The 26,120-nt window shown below is 41.3% G+C and overlaps 1 protein-coding gene across 4 annotated transcripts in view; it reads right to left on the reverse strand.

The window, feature by feature from the left end:
• The window catches only part of DMD (dystrophin), a 6,960,831-nt gene that overhangs the window by 4,731,846 nt on the left and 2,202,865 nt on the right, over positions 1–26,120 (reverse strand). For all 4 annotated transcript variants that reach the window (XM_069204753.1, XM_069204754.1, XM_069204752.1 and 1 more), the window contains one exon: positions 7,679–7,813. In XM_069204753.1, the coding sequence (XP_069060854.1) occupies positions 7,679–7,813 (135 nt within the window). The remainder of the gene's footprint in view (positions 1–7,678; positions 7,814–26,120) is intronic.

Consider the following 26,120-nt stretch of genomic DNA (forward strand, 5'->3'; position numbering starts at 1 on the left):
GGCGTTCCAAACTGGATACATGCTAGACACACAAAGAAGGTAACGTGTCCAACTGATGAGGAACTTGAAGTTTCTGACTCAACCAATCCAGAGAAGGAAGTCTCAGGGCCAGAAAATAGCCAAGGGGGAACTGAGACTGCAGGAGAGCCCACTGAGAACAGCCTAGTCCCTCAAACAGTAAACGAGTTCGAGAGGGTTGATAATGAGGCAATCTCAGTAGAGGCAGCAGGAGAACTAAATCAAGGAGAGGTTCTCCCAGAAGTAGACGGATACGGGTTAGAGCTTGAACCTGTTACAGACCCAGAAGAAGAAGGGGAAATAGTAGAGAGAGGCCAAAGCACACCGGCATCCCCTGAACCAATTGCAGGTCCGTCAAGAGAAAACACCATAGCACAAGAGGGGGGTGCTGTTCAGCGTCCTGAATGGACAAGAAGGAAGAAGACGCATAAAGGTGACAACTGGCCAGAGAAGCAGGCTGTGAAAGAAAAGGTCATGCCAGGGGAAACAATAGCAGAAGAAACTGATACATCCTGAGTAAAGGATCTAAGTAAAGGATAATTACAAAGCGAACACAGGTTGAAAAGAAAGAGAACTGCAAATAGAAGGTACGCAGGTCATGAATGGGCATATGCAACGACATCTGAATGGCAACAAGAATTCTTAGCATTCTGTTTTGATCGAGAAGTACCAGGCCAATACTACGGTACCTGAAATCAATCAGAGAAAAAGACTGTGTTAAAACTGAGATTGAAAATTGAAATTAAAAGCTGAAAAGCTGAGAGAGAGACTTATAAACTACCGGATGTGACACTGATAACCTGAATTGACTTTGAAACCCGATTATGACAAGCTGCTAACCTGATTGGCAAAAGGGTCCTGGAGTGAGTGAAATGCTGTAAATACACGCAGAGAAAGAGAGACTTTGTATCAAGAAGAAAAAAAAAAGAGCTTTTAGTTGTCCTCAAGTTGATTGTTTGTTTTGAAGTTATTCTGCTATCTGATTCTTTACAGACCATGGCTTATAATAAAGGTAGTAGCAAGAAGGGTAAAGTGTGTGGTTGGTTAAGCCTTATATTAGGTATTGTGTGTGCAGTAATAATTGTAGGTGAGATTGTGGGAATGCCGTGGTTGGATAAGAAAGCGATTAACAATGCTTCAAAACCTGAGATTACAACACTAACATCGTGGGAAAAGTTTGAGCAAGATACAAAACACTTGTATGAGGGAACTAACTCAAAAGGGGAACTCTCCACTAATGTCTTCTATCGCTTGCTGAATGAGTATGTTGAAACCATGGATGCGAGAAACTGTTGTGTGCACAAAGATTCCCTCATCAGTACAAGAAGGGGTCACTTATAGTCTCCCACTAAACTACGGAATAAGTGGTAGTTTGCTTCTAACAAGATTCTATAATGAAGAGCATGTGCAATACTTCTATTCAAATTTAGATGTGGTGTTTTCTTTTGTGCCAGTGATTGAGTTTCTGAACAAATTAGCTAAGGAGCATAGTATAAAAATAGTTAGAGGGTTCTTTGAAACAACACTTACATTTGGGACAGCTTATGCACACCACAACAATCTGACTTGCTTATTAACACCTGTAGAGAAAAGCTTCTTAGATCACACTGATGATAGACGCAAAGCATTAAAAGAAAGATTAGAAAAAGGGCTAGAGAAACGCACATATGCAAATGATTATGCTTACACTGCAATAAAGACGCAAGGCAAATTAGCTATAGATGCATTACATGTAGGAAGACTTTGTATATATAGGCCGAAATCTGAACATGACACTTTATTTGTGGGAACGAGTGAATGCAGGCATGTGTTTTTGTTTCAGAGTAAATGGACATTCATGTTAAATGGACAGGATCCAGCGATCCCTGGGATCTATTATATCTGTGGACTTAATGCTTATTACTGTCTCCCTAAGGGATGGTATGGGACATGTTATTTGGGGATAGTTTTCCCAAAGATTTACCAGATTGATGACTTAAAGCAAATACCTAAAGTATCTGAATTACAACATGCTAGACAAAAACGAGAGACAGCGGCTGTTGTCGTTGGTGACATATTTGGAGCCATAATTCCTTCAGTAGGGGTTATCTTAAACTCCATAAAGATTTGAAAGTTGTCTACTATTGTGGATAACATGCTGACAAATTTTACAGGGGCTATACTCCTGAAGAATACTGAACTTGCTGTGGAAAGAGCTATGACTCTTCAAAATCGGCTTGCTTTAGACCTTCTTTTAGCAAAGAGCGGCGGAGTCTGCAAGATGCTCAACGAGCGTCATTGTTGCTCATATATACCAGATAATAGTAAAAAGATTAGAGGTATGCTTACTAACCTAACTAAAGATAGTGCAGATTTGAAGGATTTGAAGGAACCTGGAGTGCGGGAGAAAGTGGGAAAAGGAATTGCCAGAGTAGGGAGCTGGTTTAGCAACATTTGGAATGGGGTTCTTGCAAAAATAATAGGGGGTCTATTAATTATTCTGGCCTGTTTATTAGGTTTATGGGGAGCATTCAAAATTAATGACAAAATTAGAAGAAATTGGACAAAGAGAAACAAGAAGAATGAGGAAAGTGAAAGGGAGAAAATGTTTAATGAAATTTCGGAGAGTTCACACAAGGGACAAGATGTTGAAATGCGCATTATGCGCAAGGTGAAAAATTAAGTGAAAATTTAAAGGAAAAGGTTTGTGTGATGACGAACGTCATCAGAGGAGGGACTGAGAGAGCGTAGCTTATATAATCTATATTAATATGAGATGCTTATGAATTAATGTGTAATAATGCTGCATAGAAACTGTATTGATGTATTTGTTTAAACATGCACTTGAAATGTGACCACGGGGAGTGGCCGCCAATGTATACGTGGACTAATAATGATGACTAAAATGTTTATAAATTGTTATACTGAATAAGTTTATACTAATTATTAATGATTGCGTTATTAAATTTGTGCTGAAATCCTTGTAGGCCTTAAGTTAGCATGAGCCGAAGCTTAGCTGCTTGGCTCTCATATTAAATGTATTTTTCCTATCTTGCAGTGTGCTGACTCGCAAAAGTACATGACCCCTTGTTTTTCTTCAAACTAGAAGCTGAATGTAACCATAGTAGATCCGTTCCCATCAACTCCACATTGCTTGTAGAGTGATATTAAACAAAATGCAACAGTGTTGATTAATGTAATGTACAAGGTCATTCAAACCGGTGAAGACAATGGGGCTACTGACCAAAAGATGTGCAAAGAATTACAGAAAGATGAAATCATACCGGACGTGCTACCTCTGAAGACATCGAACAGGAGAACCAATGAGAAGCTTGTAAAATAATATGGGGTGAAAGATTAATGAAATAATTTGTTTTTTCATTGGATAAAGATAGTGGGGTGTAACCAATGACATTTTAGGGGAATGTACAACGAAAAAGGGATAAAGACCTATGACACGGGGAGCCATTTAGGTGGGTTAGGGAATGCTATTGATTTTATCCAGAAACGTCGTCACTCTGTTTGGTGACTTATTGATTTGCTTAAAACCATCCTAGTCCTTAGATTTGCCCATTTTACACTTTACCTCCTTATGAGGGAAGTGCCCCCATTTTGCCCCGGAGCTAAGTTCTGACTGATGGTGATTTGACTGATGTCCTGAAGACGAAGACTGAACCTGTGTGCTGACCTAAACCTTGGAGGGTAATTATGACAATGAATTTGTGATTTGTCCATTTGCTTTTCCTTTCTAGGTACCAACTGCTTACTTTTGACAGAGACCACAGTTAGATGTTTTCCAAATTGGTGTTCTAAATTGTTTTGCATGAAGCCCAACATGCCAATGCTAATTAGCGGTTAGGACAGGTGTTCACTAAACTGACGCAAATAGACAAACAACCGAATCTATGCTTTGTTGAACTGACGCGTTATTGACACTTTGCTAAATTGAACTATGTTCACGCTGTGTTATGTTTTGAGGTTTGTGATTCTCGCCTTAATGAAATCTTATCAAAGTTGCCATATTGTGACTATGCTATTGTGTTTCTTGGTTTTGGGATTAACGCATCTTCTCTTAGAATTGTAACAAATAGGGAATAAAACTCATAAAATTCGACTAAACTGGTGTGGTTATTCATGGCTGCAAGGTCATGGTAGTGTTTTGAATTGATTAATGACTTTGACTAAAGTGAAATGTATAGTTGTGATAAATATTGATGACATTATAGACGTATTGATTGACATATTGATTAGCTAGCTCGTCCTACGGTGTCTCTCAACTGGGTCAAAAGATTCATTGGCCTAAAACGAGTCCTGATGTGTAATAAATTATTATAAAGGGACGCGTTAACAGTTTGAATGTACCATTTTTACTCAATTTCTATAAACTTTGAAGAGATATATATATATATATATATATATATATATATATCTACATACACACACCTTCTGGTTATTTATATGTGGAATCAAGTATGGGAAACCTATACTTACCTACATTATCAATATTTTGATTGTTGATATTTTTGAAATTATGTCATGGTAACAAAATCTTAAAGATTCAATATTCTAGCACCATACTTACTCACACATTTGATAGTTTAGCTTTTGGGTTGTGCGGATCTTCTACTTAAATGTGACCTTAATTTGCATGTGCCCCTGTAGGAGAATTCCCCTTTCTCAAAACTACTTCCATTTTGTGCTTTAATTGATCAAGAATTGCTGGCATATGTTGATGTTGACATAGATAATCTGCTGCAACTCACTCTGTGCATTTGCTCTGATCTGTTAACATGGTAATGGTTCACTAAACCCATTTAGAAATATGGTTTTGAAGTAATGTCACAGAACAATGACACAGAAATTGTGCAAGAAGCATAAAAGGTGGATTTTATATGGTAGGTACAATATGATTATCAATCACCCAAGTCCCTAAATCACAAAACAAAGCAGTAGGACTGCTTCTGCAACCATGTTTGGCTGCAGGCCAGGGTTGCGCATCCCCAAGTCAACAAAAACCTTTTTGGTACATGCAATAAACTATTTTACAATTAGCTAATTACATGTAGCATGTACGTTGGAGCTCACATGCCCCGGGTACATAATACTTAGAAATGTGACATTCCAAACATGAGGCTGCTATATACCTGCATTAAGAGGATTCAGTTCAAAAGTGAAATTCCTGCACAGCCTAGAGCAGTCTTTTTACATTGTAAAGGGTGTTTCATAAATACAAATCCATAATACTTTGCTTAGGAAATGACTACAAAAATCCATGTCTGTGGCAGCCTACTATTATAAATAATTCATTGATATTCTTTGATTTTGGTAATCCAAAGATTATTTCTGTCATTTATACCTAAGCCTGGGCAACCTTCAAACTGGATCTTCCAGGATCCCAACCCCACAGGGACTGTAACACAAAATTACAGAGTACAGAGAGAGGTAAATAGCATCCTTTACAAATGTTCAAGAGAGGAAAATACTTTTGGGGGCAACTACCTGTTACCCTAAGAGGCCATACAAAGGACAATCACCACCTCTAACAGTCTTGTAATAGCATGTTTAGGCTTAAACAGGGCTCGGTGAGGGGAGTGCTTTATTTGTGCTTGTTGTTTCCGGTGCTGAGCACCAGCACTTATTTTTGAGGACTGGCGCTTATTCTTCTGCGTCAAGCACTTGCTGCGAGCAAAAGACACATATGGGAAAGATGGAGGAAGAGAAAAACGAAAAAGCGTCAAAAAGGTAGAAAGCAGAAAGCTGCAAAAGTGAACTGAAGGGGAAGGGATTAGCTTAATGTGGATTGAAGAGGCCCGAGATGGCTTCAGGATTGCGCTGCCTCAGTTTCCGTGATCCCACATTTAATTGCAACAGGAGGGCTTTGAACACCGGCGCGTTTTTGTTTCCAAATTAAGCACTGGGTGAGGGCCTGCCTTTCATGCTGGCTTTCTAAAAGCCAGGATGCCACTTTTCACACCAGGTGATGCCCTAGCCCCCAACCCTGTATGGGCAGACTTTCTTCCAATGGGGACAGGCAGGGATCTCTTTTCAGTGTGCCAGACCTGACATCTCAGCTAGCCTTCTACCATCCCTAAAATCCTACTATTTTTCGGTGTGGCAGTCAATTTAGGGGATGCGTCTCTAAAGAGTGGTTGCTTGAGTGTAGCAACTTTCGTAGCATATGCTTAGGGCCCATTGCAACTCAATAGCCAATGACTCTCATAAGAAAGGCTTTAACCCCAGAGATTTGGGAACATAACTGGTGTTGGTAGAAGACGTAGATTATAAGCCTTTTGCTGTTTGCCTGAGCGAGGATATGGACTGGGGTCCTACTCCTCCTTGCACTTATGCTTTTGAAATGTTTATCAAATACCTTCGAGCTTTTTGCATTCCCATGCAGATAAAGGACATTTTCGTGCCATTCCATTCCAACATTTGTGAGGATTTAGCTGTATGAATCCTAAGGTTAAAAATTTACTTTCTTGAGGGCCAGCTACTAAGAAAATATGATGCAACAAGCAAACCTGACATTTAAAGATAAGTCCGAGAGACAATATGTGGCGCTGAGAGTAAAATGGTATATGTGATTGATTATATAATATAGTATTAATAAAATATTTAATATTTATTATTATTAATTAGAGAAGGCAATGTAAAAATGTAGCTACCAACGGTACACTCGCTTATATTCCTCAATTGGTAACTTTATTGTGAAGAGATTCCAATGCAGCTGTAATGCCAAACAAACCCGTACATCTGAGGAGATTTTCCATTTCCAACTCTATTAGTGTGGAATCACATACTAGAGAAAAGCAAATGTTTTCAGATGTATAGTTAAAAAAACACAATCAAACTGAGATTCGCTCCATTGGCTTCTTTGCGCTCTTAAACGCCTTTTAAAAAGCTAGTTAATAGAATCTACCAACGCAAGCAATATGAATTATGATGAAAGCAAAGAGGCACTATAACGTAACTTAAAATAACATAAACCAGAGATTATACTACCGCATTCATCAGGTTCACAGCATTATTTTACGTTTTCAGTGTTATCCTGTGTAAAAGCATTCAAAGCCGTATAATCAAGAAATGGTATGGGCCTTTTCTTTTGTAAATATGTTCTCTAATTAACTGATAACACCATTGATTTTAATTACTGTTTACTAAACGACCATGGAATGACAATGATGGCGTCTTAGAATGGCATTATGCAAGTGAGTGAAATGCAAACACACTTGAGGGTGGAGTTCACAGATTTCCCCAGTGTCATAAGACTTTCGACCACCATGTGCACAGACCAGGAGGCAAAATTGAAATTTGACTAACCCGACTGAAAAGTAACTTTTTCAATTGACAAGGAAATCCTTAGGTCCTTTTTGCACTTATTGTTAGTGCCTACGTCGGTGCAATATAGCGTCGCACTAAAGCAAAGATGGGGGGGCACAGGTGCAATCTGTGCAATTCCCCCTACCACCCCCCCAAATGTGTACGTAAGAGAACAATTTAAGAATTATACAATATTCACAGAAATAGTCTCGCAATGTTGAAGAAGCCCCAGCGATTGCATTTTCTTATACTTCTTGTCTAGGCACATTATGGTCTGCTCTATTAAAACATGTTGAAATATACATATAGGTGTACATGGAGTCACTCTAAATTATGAATCGTTATTAAAGAAAGTACTTACATCCAGCGCCTCTGCAATTTCTTCTGCTCCACCCTTGACACTTTCGGTTGCTTTAATTTTCGCTTCCAGTTCTTCCAGCCATTTGTTTTCATTTTCCAAGTATGACAAAAGATCACGCCAGCAGGCCCAGACCTCCTGCATGATATACGAACAAAAGAAGAGTTTGGAAAGGCTGTCCATGTTTCATTAAGTATTTTTCTCTGCACGTCAATAGCAGCTAAATAAAACACTGCAATTAGATTTTTATGGTGTGCATGCATAACCCCTTTGAAAAGTTGTTCATATTTTCTTATTAGCTACTTTTGTTTAAAAATTGCTGGTAGATTAGTCGGCCACAGTGGAAGTCCCGTGTGTGGTTTTAAAGCAGCAAAAGTAGTCCTTCCTCGTGCATTTCTGGAGCTTGTTGAACGCTCTACCCTAGTGTGTCTTCGCGTATTTTCCCACTAGCCATCACTGGCCTATCAGAGATGCCATTAGGCCGGATGAAAGTAAGGAAAAGTCCCCTTTTCCTGTTTTGGAAGAAACAAAAAACGGCTATATTTGGTATCCAGTGGGTCCCTTACGCACCTGGGCCGCAGTGCCACTGCATTATTGGTATCTATGCCCCTACTAGCTATTCCGTCCACTTCAGCTCTCCTGTCACTCCTCCGCGGGCATTACGCTAATTCACTGCCTGCTGTTGGTACAGCGGTACAGCTGTACAGCTGCAGCGATCTTTAGGCGCGCACCTGTTCTGCCCAGCCAGACATGCCTCGAAACCGACTTGTTAGTATAGTCAAACACCATGAATGCACCAGGTTCTGAGCTAACACTTCTGAGCTTCTCGGTAGAAATATTTTATGATTCTATCACACAACAAAGCGCAGTATCTAGGGAAAATGTGCCCAGCATCATGTACCAGAATTAAATGGGAGGTGGGTTTCATAAACACAGTGGTGGAAATGAGCAGATTCTGTTCCATGTTTACCCTACAAATATGTGTAGGGAGCTAGCTCAGCTCACGATTTTAAGGCTTCTTTTGCTTGTTACTCCACACGTTTTGTCTACGGGTTAGAAGACGTTATTTGAGGAGATAAATGTTCCATTCAGAGGTTACTGAAGGATAATTGTATTGCTCTCTGTCCACAGTGGTGTTGATGCGTTTCCTAGGTAAACTTAATTGCGAATAGAACAGGCAAAATATCCGTCAGTTGGAACAAATAATTCACATGTATCTTATGAGCTTGAAAATATTTTAAATACGGGTTTTGACGTTTAAATTGATATTCCTAGTTATACTTCATTTTCACAGCTTTTTTAGGTTGATGCCAAGTTCGAAAACTACTCTTCAATTCTTTATTTAGGAATCGATAGCGCCGCATTTTAGTTAATATTAGGAACAGATAAGGATAATATAATTGCACCATGTAATGCTTTTATTAGTCATTCCAAATAAAAGTACTTAAAACGCCAAAGTGTTGGGCGGCATGAATTGAAACAAGGTATACATCTGAAATTCCATTTGACACTTTTTATTAAGAGAAAAGCAGACACTTATAATGGGAGTTCAGAGCGAAGTGCATCAAAATACACGACTGGTATAGTCGAAGTATACATTATTGTGGTGAATGGAAACCACACAGCATCACGATGAGGATCACTACGAAAGGCAGTGCTTAATTTGAGCCAGTGGTAGTCAGTGGGGGGAACCAGAACCTATTTTTGCGGGTCTACACTAAGGCCCTGATTTTAGAAGAGTGGCACTGCATTCAGTGCAGCGCCACTTTCATTGCACCCTTTAGTGCCCCCCCAAGACCACCATGGGTGCGCAGTATCTAAGATATGGCACACCATGGGGGTAGTTAGGGGAACTAGCATCAACATTTTTGACGCTAGTTCGGAGCTTTGCAGGATTAGCATAAAAAATGTTGACACTAATCCTGCAAAGCCGATTGAGGCCCATTGTAACAAATGTTTTGCCTCCTTTTAATGCCTGCTCTGAGTAGTCGTTAAAAGTGTTGTAAAAATGATGTAAATAAATCTTTTAGATATCTTTGTGCAATTTCTTTGCCCCCCCCCCAAACGGGGGAACGCCTCCTTTGCATATATTATGCTTGGCGCAGGCATAATGTAGCTCAAAGGGTTGCAAAGTGGCACAATGCATGCATTGCGCCACTTTGTAAATTTGCCACCACAATTTTGGCCTTTTTGGGCCACACTAGCATCTGAAAAAATTATGCTAATGTGGAGCAAGGAGGAGCTAGGGGCTTTTAAATCATCCCCTTATTTTTTTGCATCTGGCAATTACTGCAAGCAAAAGCAAGTACCGGAAGGATGGAGGACGAGAAAGACGGAAAAGCATCACAAAGGGAGAAAGTAGAAAGCTGCAAGAGTGAGCTGAAGGGGCAGGGAGTGGCAGTAAATGGATTACATATGTCAAGGTGGCTTTAGGATTATGCTATCTCAGTATTCTGTGCTTGTACATTGAATTGCATTAGCAACGTGTTTCAGAGGAGAGCTTTAGGTGCAAGCTCGTTTTTATTTACAAATTAAGCACGGAGGAAGGGTAGGTCTTATTTTCTAGGTTTCTCTATGCTTTTTTATCAAATTTAAACAGCGGTTCACAGTATTTTAATATAATTGGCATGCATGTTGCAGAAGTGCAAGCAATCTATTCTATTATAGCCACATCAAAGTTACGCTTTAGGAGGTTCATTTAACTCTAAATAAAGTCAAGTTCATTCGCCTGGAGATTGGGAAACGCCGTTTAATAGGTTCAGAGATAACACGAAACGTCCTAGCAATGAAAAGAGCTGGCAAGTAACTGAGTCTTGAGATTCTTTACTGAACCAACATTCTTTAAGCAAAGTTCCATTCTAATGTTCTACATTCTATTTCTCAAAGCAATGGAAACCACGTCATAATACGATGCCACACGTCTTCCACCCAATACGAGCCATGAAACCTAGGCAGGTTTATAACATCATAATAAAATAAAGGCTAATGGGAAAAGAAATACTTACACATAAATAACCATATATATCATGAATAAGACATAGAACGTTGAAAGAGGATAAATAATCTAAGCCCAGAAGAAAAAGAGAAGATTAAACAAAATCACTTAGATATCCGGGACGCTTAACCGCCCAGCCACTTCTCCTTGAAGTTGGGTTCCTTACTCCTAGCACCGTTAAACCTGTTGTTACCTGATACTCCAGAGCTTGATGCTACAATCACCACCCTATTTAAGTACCAAATTTGGTTACCACTTAACTTAAACACATTGTGAAACAGCTTAATCACCTTAAGCGGAGGAGAGAACTGAGAGGAACCCCCACTCTGGGGATGTTTCACTCTCACCATACCCCTTAGCGAAACTTTGCGAGTGGAAACAGCATGTATCGAATGAAAATGTACTTTCCTTTTCATAATTTTCTCCTTTTGGGTCACCTTCCAATTGTCTGAGACAACATCCTTACTCCTCATCCACCAAGGAGATAAGTTTGCGACCCTTGAACAATACAAAAGGTATATTACCTGCAATGGAATCTGGAGTAAGTCTGTACAGTTGAGAGAGCGTAGTTTATATAATCTATATTAACATGAAATGTTCATGAACTAATGTACAATAATGCTGCATAGAAACTGTATTAACATGTTTTGCTAAAACGTGCGTTTGAAATGTGCCCAAGGGAAGTGGCTGCCAATGTATACGGGAACTAAAAAAAATGACTAATGTTGAAGAATTACTACTATGAAATGGTTTTACACTAATTATTAATGGTTATGTTATTAACGTTTGATAATAGGTCTTTTAGGCCATAGTTAGCATGAGTCTAGGCCTAGCTGCCTGACTCTCATATTAAATGTATTTTTCTAACGTGCATTGTTCTGACTTGCTAAAGGACTTGAAACCTTGATTTTTCCAAAAGTTAGAAGCTGAATGTAACTGTAGTAGATCCGTTCTCATGAAATTCCTCCTGCCTGTAGTAACATTTTAGCTACATGCAACAGTGTAGATTAATGCTATGTACAAGGTCGCCTAAATGGTATGGACAATGGAGCCACTTACCGAAGATGTGCAAAGGACCACAAGACGAGGAAATCATACCGGACATTCCACCCGCTAAAGACGTCAATCATAAGCACCAATAAAATACGTGAGAACTGTTATGGGGTAACAAATTCGATGACCTAATGCGAAGTTAATTGGTTAAAGATAGTGGGGTGCAACCCCTTGCCCAATCAGATTTTAGGGGACAGTACAACAAAAAGTGGATAAAAACCCTTGACACCAGGAAGTAAATCAGAACAGGAGGGCTAGGAGAGAGACTAGGGGAGATGGTGATGCAATTTGCTATGATCTAGACACTTTGTCACTTTGCTTAGTGACTTGAAAATTTTAGATGAGAACAGAACCATCCTTGTCCTTAGATTGCTCATTTACACTTTACCTCCTTATGAGGGAAGTGCCCCTTTTTACCTGAGCTGAGTTCCTGACTGATGGAGAATCAACTGATGTCCTGAAGACAAAGATAGAACCTGAGTGCTGACCAAACTTGGAGGGTAACTATATGACAATGAATTTGTGATGGTCTGTTTGCTTTTCCTTTCTAGGTACCAACTGCTTTTCTTTTGACAGGGACCATAGTTAGATGTTTTCCAAATTGGTATTCCTAAATTGTTTTGCATGAAGCCCAACATGCTAATGCTAATTCGAGGTTAGTTGAGAGGGTACACTGAACTGACGCAAATAGAATCTATGCCTTGTTGAACAATGCGCTAATATACTCTGCTTAGAATAATCCATGCTGACGTCGTGTTATAATCTAATGTTTGTGATTCTTGCTTTGATGAAATCTTATCAGAGTTGCCATATTGTGACTATGCTATTGTGCTTCTTGGTTTTGAGATTAATAAACTTGCTAGTAATATTGTAACCAATAGGGAATAAATATCACTCAATTCATACTAAACTGGTGTGGTTATTCATGACTGCAAGGTCACGGTGTTTCCAGAGTTTATTAACTGACATTGACTAAAGTAAAGTGCATTGTTATAATAAATACTGATGACGTTATTGACATATTGATTGACATGTTGATTAGCTATCTCATCCTAAGGTGTCTTCAAACAGGGTCAAAAGATTCATTGGCCTAAAACGAGTCCCAAAGTGTGTAAAATTAATCATGAAGGGACGCGTTAGCACAGTTTTACCTTCTAAAATGTTTCTGACTTCCAGTCTCTATTCTGAGCTTTCACCATTTGTATGGATTCTTTCAACACTCTGTTCAATCTCTTTATGGCCACATTGGTTTCAGGATGATAGAGAGAACATTTTTCATGTTTAATTCCATTTTCTGATAAAAAATTCCTCAATTTCCTCGAAACTAAATGCACCCCATTGTCCGTTAAGAGACATTCCGGTAGCCCTTCTATACAAAATGTTTCACTAAGAAATGTAATACATCTTGTTTCGATGCTAAGTGAGATGTAAATTTAGGGCCAATGAGAATATAGATCTAGTAAAACCAAGACATAAGACTGTCCTGATTTACAAGATACTGGGCCCAGAATGTCCAAGGCTATTTCTTGCCACGCTCTTGCTAGCCCATCTCTCACAACCATGGGCTGAACTCTGGTTTTGCAGACTTTGTCACTGGCAACACGCTCAACACAATCCCTCCCAGCTCTCTCTATTTGAACATCCATGCCTGCCCACCATAAATACAACCTAATCTGTTCTTTTGATTTTGAGATCCATTGGTGTCCTTGGTGACCTAACTGGATAATTTTATCTTTAAGACACTCAGGTGGAATAGGTTTAGTGCCTCTTCAAAGCTCTCTATCAAAGATCTACTTTGACAGAGAGCTCATTACAAACGTTCCAAAATATTGGTACTTCCTCCCCAATGTTTTTTCTTATGTCCAGCCTTTTCTGGTTTGTTTAATAATTTCTTGCAGCACAATAGCCTTAGTCAAATCATCTTTCCACATATCTTCCATAATCACACCCTCCGGGCCTTCACACACCGTCAGATCTTCTCAGCTTTCATGATCCTCTGTCATGTTATCACTATTTTCACGTTGGATTGTTTGGTTTGATACTAGATGTGACAAACAGGCTGCTACCTTATTTTCATTCCCAGGAATGTAATTCACTCTGAAGTCATACTCTTGTAGAGCAACTACCTATTTACATATCCGTGAGAAAATGGCATCCAAACTCTTCTTAGTAAACACATCTTTAAGAGGTTTGTGATTGGTTCTGACCAAAAAGAAACAACCTCAGAGAAACTTTTTTGAGTTTTTTTATAGCCCAATATGTACACAAAGCCTCTTTCTCTGTGCCTGAGTAATGGTTCTCAGGCCTCGTTAGAGCCATGGACAAAAATATGGCTGTTTCTTCCTCTCCATCTTTAACTTGCTTCAACACAGCTCGTAAACCCTAGGCGCTGGGAACAGTGACCAAGATTGACTGCCTTCCTGAGTCAAAGCTTTGTAACAAAGGAGCCTCCCGCAGTGCTTTCTTAACACTCTAAAAGTCAATCTCACAATTCACAGACCACAAAAACTTGATTCCTTTCCTCAACAGTGACCTCATTGGCATAAGTGCGACTAGCAAACTTCGGCACAACTATATTGTAGTATTCAGCCATACCCAAGAATGTAACTAACTCATCCCTCTTTCAAGGAGTAGGACAGATCATCAATAGTTATCACTAATTGCTCCTTGGGCTTAACTCCTTCTTGGGAAAGCTCGAGTCCTAAATATTCAATTTCTGACAAACCAAGTTTGCACATGTTTTCCCTCAAGGATAGGCCCCTCTCTTTGAACTTTGTCAGAACCAGTTTGACCTTGTTGTCATATTCTCTTTAGGAGGAACCACACACCAACACAACATCTTGGTGGGCCTTGACTCCACTCACTCCACCTAACACATCTTCCATGACTCTTTGGAACACAGAGGCAGCTGAGTTCAATTCGAATGGCAATCTTGTGAACGTGAATAAGCCAAATGGAGTAACAAAAAAGGTTAGGTTCATTGAGTCATCATCCAACTTAATTTGAAGATAATCTTCCTTGAGGTCCAGGGTCAAAAACATCACATTACCATCAAGCAAAGCTAGCATCTCAGCAATATTAAGAAAGGGATATTTATCTGCCACTATATTTTTGTAAAGGCTTCTTAAATCTAGACAGAGCTTCACCAGAAGCTTTTTATGCAAGTACTACTGGTGCCAACCACTGGTTGCCTCTGTCTCCACAATGATGCCTTCACTTGTAAGCTTGTTGAGTTCAGTATGCATGGAATCATGTAAGGGTAGTGGCACACCTTGCAATTTACAAGATGCAGGAGTCGCCACTTCTTTAAGTGAAATTTTGTGAGTATAATTAGTCAGACAAATTCCCTCTGCCATCACTCACCCATTTTATCACAGTGTTTATTCCAAAAGAGTACTTCTGTATCAGAGCTCACATCAGGTTTCATTTCTTAGTTCACCCCCTTACTGGAATGTAAGTCCTTTAATACTACCTTGGGTTCACCACTCGGATCAAACATGATCTTCATTTCACTACGGTGAATCCAGCTTATTATACTGTCCCCTTTACATGAGACATACACTTTCCCCAATGTGAAGCAACCTTTGTATTCAAAGTCACCGAAAAGTAGCCTAACAACTTTATGGGTTGACCTCCGTTAGCTAATGGTCTAGTGTCTGGCTTAAAATATTTCACCTTCTCCTTTAACTTGTCCAGGAAAATTCTTTTGGGGATGAAAGAAATTTTCACACAGGAGTCAAACAGAATCTGTACCTGATGTCTTTTAACCAATACAGTATCCACAGGACCTTTGAGTTTAATGAGATCAATTTGAAGCACAACTTCTCCACAGATTAAATTCACAGTCATTATTATCATTCAAATCTACTTCTTTCACACGCTTAGTGTCTTGAATCATCCTTCCGGTTTTGTGAAATGAAAGACTTTGCCACACTTGTGACATTTAACTGCAATAGCTGGGCACAATTTGTTGTTTGCAAGATGGTCACTACTACCACAACGAAAGCATTTAGCTTTAACATTTCTCTTGCTATCCTATCAGTTTTTTTAATCTTTGGTCTTAGAATTAGTCACACTTTCAAAAGATGTCCATGCAATACTTGGAACTTTTTCAGGATGATCAGTAGCAAACTCTTTTTTCAATACTTCAACACATGCAAGTGAATAGTCAATACGCTTGGCCACCATCACCACTTCATCTAATTTGGAGTTATCTTTTTGCCACATTTCATCTTTTATTTTTTTCAATATTGCAACCAAGTACGAACTGATCACATTTGTGCTCCTCTTACAAACCTTCGAGTTTACACAAGGCACCCAATTTACATACGTCCGTGACATATAACTCTACTGACTCTTACACCCTTTGCATACGTCTACCAAAATGATACCTTTCTAAAATTGCGCTCACTTGTGGTAAATAGTGTTTATCAAGCTTTGCCAAACATATTTCAAATTCATTTAGGTTAGTTAACTCTTCATCTCAGGTCAGGTAAGTGTTCAAAGACCTCCTAAACTTCCCAACTCAAACAATACACTAACAATGTTTTTTTTTCTTCACTTAAGGAAACTCCATACATGCGTGCATAATGTAAGAATACCTTTTTTCCACTTGGCCTACCTAATAGGCGTCTCCCCCGGGGTTGATAAAAAGAAAGGTAGGCAAGTACCATTTTTCATCCTAACTATGACAAAGAGAGTTTAGTATAAGTGATCAGAAAACTTAGGCACTTGAAAGATAATTAATTGATTCCTTTACACTAGTTTCATACACCAATTCTATAAGCTTATTGTGATGCATGACAGACAAGTAGTTTGTGGTGTGAAACACCATCACACGCTTCAGTCATCAGTTATCATAGTGTTGATACGCAGTTCTGTGGTGTGCGCATCACCGTTATACACCAAAATCACCACATAAATTAAGTATCTATAATCGATACGTCATCTCCAGGTCTGTGCATCACCTTCAAACACTTTAATGAACGTCAACTATATGCTTTTTTAAGGTGTGCATATCACCGATACACATTTCAGTCAGGAAATGAATTAAATGTGTGTGGCTTATACGCTGTCTGCAGGTGTGCGTATCACAGTCGAGCGTTATAATGCTTGTTGGCATAGTTGAGCATTGACTGTTGGAATCTATGCTGCCGCCAGGAAATGCATCCAGTTTGGAAAAACAATGACTCTGTAAATACTGTAATCAGAAGAATGCAGTGAGGAGCAGCTTGTGATGGAACGGCGTTCCCTTGAATGGTGCGGTCTTAGTAACAACTTGGACATTGGTAAACAACGAGGTGTTGTCTAGGCAACCTTGCGTCGCGAGCCCACCCCTAGCTGTGAAGTCTAGAAACTTCAAAGACACTCAGTTGCAGTGGCACAGTGAAAGAGGAAGCCAAGTTTCACCACTAGAATCTTGATGAGAGCGCTTGAGGGCACAGGGCAGGAAAATAAACTGCTTCGAGAGGAGTAGAAGCGTTTCTCGCTAGTGGGTACGGTTAGATGTGCAACAACTTGCACGTCACTAAAAACACAGTACCTTAGTCCAAATCATAGTGCAGGTGTTGAGACGTTTCTATAGTTTCTGCTCCAACAGAATGTACACATATAAATTAACAAACTGTGCATAGTTCAAACACCAACAGACATTTCCTGAGAGGCAATGATGGAACACACACACAAAACTGAAAGGAAGAGGAAGATAAAGATGGAAAATTCATCACAAAGGGAGAAAGCAGAGACATGTAATAATGGGATAACAGGGCAGAAAGTGTCTGGTAGAGAATTAAAGATGCCTGAAGTAGGGCTGGTTGCAGGTGTCTGGGCAGTGCTTCGGGAATCAGCACTTATTGTTTTACAAATAAAGCACTGCCAAAATGACAGACTTCTCCCACAGCTAGCTATGTAGTTGAAAGTGAATGTATTTGTAGGGGATAAATGATAGTTTGAAAAAAGTGTGGTTCCAGTTCTAATAAGTCTTATAAAATAAGCAGATTATTTAAAAGTTTATTTAACCTCAGTTATAGGTGACTGCACTGCTTTTTCAACACAGATAATTTTTTCTAAAGACCTGCAAGAAGAACAATACCACATTTTTCTTCATATATTGTACACATTGTTTAAAGCATGTGATTATACAAGGGCATGCTAGTGCCAATAAATCAACTACAAATCTTCCAAGCTTTATAATGTAAACTCTCGGCTCTTAGGTGGTATCCCAAAATCAGATTAGTTTGATGTAGGAAGCTGCCCTGTTGTGTTGTGGGTACATAATGTACTTGCACCTTATACCAGGTCCAGGTATCCCCTATTAGTGTAGTGCAGGCAGTGTCTAGAAGCCAGGTTCTCTATAGGTAGCTGTGGATGAGCAGCCAAGGCTTATCTAGGAGACATACAAAGCTCATGCAATACCACTGTAGTCACACAGCACTTATACACATGAAAGAATACACTCAGTGTTACAAAAATATAGGTACTTTATAATGGTAACACAGCACCAAAAATACTATAGAGGCAATACTCCCTTAGCAGGTAAGTAATACACAAGTAATATATAGTAGTTGTCAGAAACAGGCATAAGAATAGTTAGAAAACAGTGAAAACAGTGTAAAACACAATACAGAATAGTGGCCGTAGGGGAGCACAAACCATATACTAAAAAAATGGAATGCGACAGTTGGACACCTACCTAGGTAAGTGGAGTGTGTAGAGGGGTGCTGGGAGTACCAGGAAAGCACAAAGATAAGTACCACAACCCTTCCAGTGACCAGGAATGCAGGAGTAAATCACTAAAATTTCCCCAAAACACCCAGTTAGAAGAAAAGGAGAGAGTTGAAAAACCCAGAGATGACTGCAAGAAACCAGCGGTGGGTTTCCGAAGAGGAAGATCTGTGGAAAGAAGAGACTAAGGGGGTTATTCTAACTTTGGAGGAGGTGTTAATCCGTCCCGAAAGTGACGGAAAAGTGACGGATTTACCACCAGCCGTATTACGAGTCCATTATATCCTATGGAACTCGTAATACGGCTGGTGGTATATCCGTCACTTTACCATCACTTTTGGGACGGATTAACACTCCTCCAAAGTTAGAATAACCCCCTAAGTCCAGAAGACACAGCAGAGTCCAGGGGGGGCAGGAGCCCCTACCCACCAAGCCGAGGATGCAGGAGTGAGTCGACGGAGAGGAAGAAGAGTCAGCACTGCAGCCCTGGAGTCGGAGTCAGATTCATGGTGGATGCAGGTGATGTCCCACACCGGAAGGAAGATTGCAGTCAGGTTTGTGTGTCCTGATTCCACCTACAAGTCTTGGCACCGGCAAAACTCAAGGTTGGTGGTAAGTGTTGCTGTCAGGACTAGCAAGGCCCAGGAGGACTCAACCCAGGAGGGGAAGTCAGAGGAAGCCATCAGCTTCACAGAGAGCCCACAGAAGCACAAGCAGCACTCGCAGGAGTCCCACAGGATGGGGACACAGAAGGTGCAAAAGGAGCCCACGCAGCACTACGAAAAGGAGTCACACGCTGCAAGAGAGTCACTCAAGGAGATGTACATCACAGGAAGGAGTGCTGGGCACTGGAGCTATACGACGACTGAAGACCCCTTGGAAGAAGTGCCAACAAGCCTTGGCAGCTGCAAAAGACACAGTGCATGGGGGTACTGTCCTGCATTGGAAGGCTAGGTTGGACAGCTGGTAGAGATGACCGACGGGACCACTTCCAACCACCACCTGTGATGCAGGATCCATGCAGCTCAGCAGGAGAGGGGATCCATGCAGCCAGTTGTCGTTGCTGTTTGTGCTTGCAAATGCAGGGAAGTGACTCTTTCACTCCAAGGGAGATTCCTTCTTCTTTACTATGCAGACTGAAGACGGGCTGTCCTCAGAGGATGCATGACTGGGGAAATGTTGCAGAAGCTGGAAGGGGGCTGTGGGAACAACATTGCAGGCGAAGTCTTAATCTTTGTTGCAGATTCTCTGGTCCTGGACAGTCCCGATGCAGTTTCTTTGGTCAGAAGTTGAAGTAAGGGATGCAGAGGAATCCTGCTGGAATCTTGAAAGCTGACTCTGAGGAACCACCCAAGAGAGAGACCCTAAATAGCCCTGACAGGGGGATTGGCCGCCTAACCAGGTAAGCACGTATCAGGAGGGGGCTCTGACGTCACCTACCTGGCCACTCAGAAGCTAACAGAGTTCCCTGCCAATCTTGGAAACAAGATGGCAGAATCCAGGGGATCCTCTAGAGGAGCTCTGGGCACCACCCCTGAGGTGGTGACGGGCAGGGGAGTGGTCACTCCCCTTTCCGTTGTCCAGTTTCACACCATAGCAGGGACTGGGGGTCCCTGAACCGCTGTGGACTGGTTTATGCATGGAGGGCACCAAATGTGCCCTTCAAAGCAAACCAGTGGCTTGGGAAGGATACCCCTCCCAAGCCAGTCACACCTATTTCCAAAGAAAGATTATGTTACGTCCCTCTCCCAAAGGAAATCATTTGTTCTGCCTTCTTGGGCTTGATCAGATCAAGCAGCAGGAGGACATAAACCTGTCTGAGGGTAGCAGCAGCTGGGCTGCCCGGCAAACCCTGTTAGACTGATGGTAGCAATGCTGAGGGTCCTCTTAGGAGCCCCCAGAGTGCATGGAATAATACTTCCAACACTTGTAATAGTATTGGGGTATGATTCAGACATGTTTGATACCAAACATTTCCAGGTTCGGAGTAACCATTATATAGCTGGACATAGGAATTGACCTACGTCCAGTACATGCGTAAAAGGGCCTCTCGTACTCAAAGTCCAGGAAAATGGATCTGGATTATGTGGGGGCACCTCTGCTAGTGCAGGAGTGCCTTCACATTAAGGTAACTGCACCTTGCCCTCTGGGCTGAGAGGGACTACCAGGGGTGACTTACAGTGACCTGGTGTAGTGACCTGTAGTGAAAATGGGTGCATGCACCTGTTTCACTCAGGCTGCAATGGCAGGCCTGCAGAACCCTTTGCAAGGGCTCCCTATGGGTGGCAGAATAACGTCTGCATCCCATAGGGATACCCTAGAAACCCTATGCCCTGTCTACCTAGGTACCATACACTAGGACTTACATGGGGGGACCAGCATGCCAATTGTGGGGATAAAACGTTACCAGCAACTAAATTTAGAGGAGAGAGCACAGTCATTGGGGTCCTGGTTAGCAGGATCCCAGTGAACACAGTCAAACACACAAACAAACAGGCAAAAAATGGGGATAACCAAGCTATAAATAGGGTACTTTCCTACAGATGACACCTCAGTTTAAGGGGAAGTGAGTTCCATTTGGATGTTGCCAGATAGGCAAATGCTCTGCCGCCTTGCCAAAAGTTTCTTTTCTTAGGTGTCTGGAGCAAAAAGGTAAAGGAAGATCATAATTAGTGTTCTTGGAGGCGAATACTAGGAAAATGCATTTAATGAAAGCAGGACAATGAGAATGGAGAGCATTAAAATAAAATAAAAAAGACTTTTAAAGATATTGTACTTCTTAATGGGAAGGCAGTGCAAGGATGAAAAATGTTTTCAGATGGGAACATGACAGTTCTGCATTAACTGAAGGCATCAAAGTAAATGCTAGTAAATGTGCCAATAACAAACCATATAGAGATAGGCAGTATTAAAAAGTCTGGCCTACTGGTGTTGTCAGAGTATTTACAATAGAAAAATCTGATCCACAGCCTTTGGCAGTCAATGTTACAGGCAGTACCATTAACCAATTGACTTTAGTGCAATAATGTTACAGTGTGTCAGTCACAATTAATAAGTCATACACACTGGCCTTGACACAGCTTTTTATACTCGCAAACAGCTCTGAAGCTTACAAAGGATTGGATATAACCCCTTCAAAATACTACAAAAAACAGAGTCAACTACTCTTGGGATATTCACAGGACCAACCCAGGGTATAGCTTGACAAAGGCCAAGATTCTCCTGCGGTCAACGATCCTCACTCCTGAAAGACTTTGGGGGAGGGGTTAGGGAATTTTGTCACTGATCTGTGTGACCTTTGGGGACTCACCACAAAATCAAGCAGACCCCAGAACACATTTAAAACACTGCAGATGTCTCCTGTCCCTAAAGGAGTATCTGTCCAGAAATATGCACAATTCCTGGATCCCACATGCCTTACAAGTACTTTCTTTTTTATGTGTTCCAAAAAAGCCCATGATTGTTTCAAAGACAAATGTTTTACTTTAGGAAGCAGCTGCCCCTATACTATTCACCATGTGTGACTGCTATGTCACTAGGCACTCCAGCCAGACAACACTCACCGCTCGAGCGGCGGTGGGTGGATTTGAAGGCCTGCTTTCTATTTTGTCCCACAAACCTGTTTTACTACTGGGGCATGCAGGCAGGGAAGAACAACAGGCAACACTCCTATCTCAAGGAAGGAACCATTTCCTTACAGAGTCTGGAGGCATGTGTCAGGCCTCAATGCCTGTCATAGGCCGGGGGATAGCCAATTCCACAAAAAAAATTGTTCTGAGGACTTTCTCCTTATTGAGCCTTTTGGCTTAAGTCAAGCCCCTTAGCATGGCCACGTAGTTCAAGGAGGGCAGGGAACCGTTTTGTTCTGGTCCCCCCACCTCTAAGGTGTAATGTAACAATAATGCAGGTGAGTGCCCAGGTCCTCCTGTAGGGACACAGATCTAAAAGAGCTTCTTGGGTGAAATTAACTCTGCATCAGAATGGTCAGCCGGGTACTCTAACCCTCTATAATGGTCACTGATAACAATAAAGGCAACACATGACTGGCTACTGAATTGCCTAATTTCTTGAATGGATTCCAGTGAAGTTTGTTGTGTTTTACTCCTAATGGTGTGCTCCCAAATGTCAAAGAAAACTCCTGCATTGAGGAAGTAATTTATCTGTCTCACACGGGGCATCCTCCCAGCAAATGTTCAAGGAGATGCTACAGATTGCTATTGAGTTTCCTAACCTGCCTTCTTACTCTGTCAGAAGCCTAATGTCCCTTCTCAGGCAGCAGACTATTTTAATCTCCTAGGCAGGCATTTAAAATCTTGAATCATTTTAAGGCATGCTCACAGTCAGAGAAAGGTGAACAACTAAGGATGTAAGAAAGAAAGCATGTACATTAAGATTCAATATGTATTGAATACTCAGCTAATTGTGTAACTTAAATCAGGTCACTAACACAATACTAGATTAAAAATTAATTTTATAGACCAAAATATTGTGTCAAAAATATTGTTTGCCACAATATCATGTTCCTATACTTACAATGGTAAGTACAAAAATAGCAGAAAAAAGAAAAGATGACCATAATATTGCCCAGAAACAGTGGCATTATAGTTAGGTGAATATGTCACTGACATGTCATGATAACATTAATGTTTTGAACTAAAATAAAACAGCAATTCATCAGTGACAATAAGCAGAGCTAACTATAACTTGTGCCCCCCAGGCACTGCTTAAGACCTCACATATTACATCCCTCATGACATGTTCTACATCATCATTCATGACATCACTGATAATATCTCAAATTACCCCATTCCTCAAGGCCTTAACAAGCCTCATTAGTACTCAATCCTTAGTGTTTATTTTTTTTATAAAGGGGAGCAGGCTGCATTTGCCCCCTCATTAGGCCCTGGAGACCCATCACCCCAGGGCCACTAAGTTATAGGGAAAGAGGCCGCATGGCCCCCTTCTCCAAACCTATTCTGGCATAGGAGACCCATCCCCCAGGGCCTTTCTATAATATGGGTGGGTGCCTTGGCACCTATGACACCCACCATACACTATTTTGGGACCTGTGAGGGAATCTCTAGGATCCCCACATCCCCAGCCAACTCCCTGCATTCTGCAGGAGCCGACATTGCTCCCACCTGCAGGGATCAGCTTCCTGTTGCTCCCTCCGTGTAGGAGCAATGTGTTGTTCTATTTACCTGTCCATATCACTGCAGGCAGGGAAACAGATCAAAAGTCTGCTCCAAATCGGTGGGAGCATTTTCACTTCCGCCTAATGGGAGCAGACTTTGTGTTTGCTCCCATTTAGCCGGAGTTTTGAAATGCTCTCTTCCAGGCAGGAGGAAACCAAAGCTTCCACATCCATACCATGGGGCAGGGAAACTGCTATATCAGGAATGGGCTCCCTGGGACACATCAAGTGAACTAGCTGAGGGGGATGAGGATCCTGGGGCCAATAAAGGCTGAGGGAGAGGGGCCACACAGCCCCCTCCCTTTCAAAAAATTAATTGGCCTGGAAATTGGGGCCCTGGGTTTTTCGAGGGGCCCGTCCCCTGTTTGGTATATTTCCTCCGAGAGGTGAGCTCCCCAGGGCCTATAATGGCTCATGGAGAGAGGCCCTGTAGCCCCCTCCTCTAATTTATTAAATTGAGCCCCAGGGTTTGGGTCCACAGGGCCAAAAGTGGCCTCGGGAGGGGGGTCTGTGTGCCCCTCCTTGTACAATGCTGCCCTACGGGTTGTTTCCTCAGGGTTTATAATGGCACAGGGAGGGCACGGCCTCTTCCCCTTAAATAAACAATAGAGCCCTGGGCATATAATTGAAGAATGAGGCCTGACCACCATTTTTTTAATCCTGTGGGAGTCCTGTAAGATAAGACTAAAACTGATGATTTTATTTGTATGTTGGCCCCATTGGGGCCTAGGGGGGAACGGTATCCTTACCCTGCCCCCTTATATTACTTTTTAATTTTTAACATGAGGACAGGGGACTAAGTCCCAGGGTCCTGTAATGGCTGCCAGCAACATTGTTCTGATATCGCTGGCAGCCAATCAGAGTGCTTGATCCCATGGGAGAGAGTTGGCCCATAGGGAATAAAGCTCCCTGTGCCATTCAGAACACTCTAAGTTTAAATTGGTTCTTCAGAGAGTCTCTCTGGCCAGTCACGCCCTAACCGTCCAGATATACAACTATATTTGAACCTTAATTTCTCAAAAAATACTGATCAAATTTACACCAAATCACAGAAAGCATAGTCTGCGGACCAACATCTAGCTACCTGCCAAATTTGGTTTAATTCCAGTCAGCAGTTTTTCCAGTAGCACCTCTTAAAGAAGTATATTTAAAATGCATGAAGATTTTGCATTTGAGACCCCATTTGTTTCTCAGCCCCTGCTTGACAGGTCACTCCATAACTTTCTATGTTAAAACTAATTAAATAAAACCAGCACCTTTTAGTAAACTTGCATGGCGATTTGTCAAACAGGGCAAAAGTTATTAGCAATGCAAAAAACAATAACACTCTTCCTATGGAACAGCTGACCTGACTATAGTTACACAGCAGTGACCACAATTATTATCGATTTTACATTATAATACACAATTAAAAAAACATAAAATCTTAAACAAATCATAAAATATATTAATTAATTTAGCTAAAAAAATAAATTAAATAAAATACCAAAAAATACTTCAATCTTGACCTATTCCCACCAGCACCTGTACTGCCCCAGGCTCTGAAGTGACCTGCAGGTAGGACAGCAACCCCACACCAACAGCCTCTGGCTCAAAGTCATCAGGCCCAAGAAGATACAGACATTTTAACAGCCATCTGCAAAGCACTTAATTTCATCGCCCAAGCAGACCAAGGGATAGGCCGCAACAGTGAAAAAATTTCTGTGAAGGAGACACCTATTATCGCAGTAAAGGATGTACAACCATCGCAGCCTGTGCAAAATTTGACAGGAAGCATAGGATTGTCATACAAAGTCTCAGAGGCAAAACCTCGGTCAACCCTTTCACAAAGTCACTTCCAGACTCCCATTCCAGGGCCCAGCTTCTGGTGGAGGCCCAAGTACATGAGACAAAACAGTGGCCCCTCAACTAAAGCTCTCCGACGGACAACTGAACGGCAGTCCCACTCAATTCAGACCCCAGCACATGTCCCGACCACACTGCACAAACCAGTAACAGAACAGGATAAACAACACCATACTGGAGGGGGCCCTTGATGGCTCCACAGAATGGCAGGAGATGCTCCTAAGTTCTTTTGAACAGACGCATGCCCCATCCCTTGACCAACTCTGCTCTTCCACCTCCCTAGCCCAAAAGCATAACTACAACACTTTGTCCTCTCCTATCAAATTACCCCTAGGGGCTCAGACTTCCCTAGAGGAAGACTTCCACCCCAGGAAACACACAGGAGCAGAGTAAAAGATTCCCTAATCCTCCAGTACTATTCCTCCTACTCTCTACGCAGGAGGAGTCAGAAAACAACTCAGTCCTTCAAACAGAGCCATCCCAAATAAATGGGTCAGTTATTACTATATCAACACACCTAGCTTTACAAGAAGAAGCAGCAGAGGTCTTATTGCCAACAAGCACTCTCAAGAGGGAACTCGAGCACCTGAGAAAAACCAGAAAAAAAGGCAAAAAAAAACAAAACAATCAATTGC

This window comes from Pleurodeles waltl, chromosome 8, assembly GCF_031143425.1.
Source record: "Pleurodeles waltl isolate 20211129_DDA chromosome 8, aPleWal1.hap1.20221129, whole genome shotgun sequence".
Classification (NCBI taxonomy): Eukaryota; Metazoa; Chordata; class Amphibia; order Caudata; family Salamandridae; genus Pleurodeles; species Pleurodeles waltl.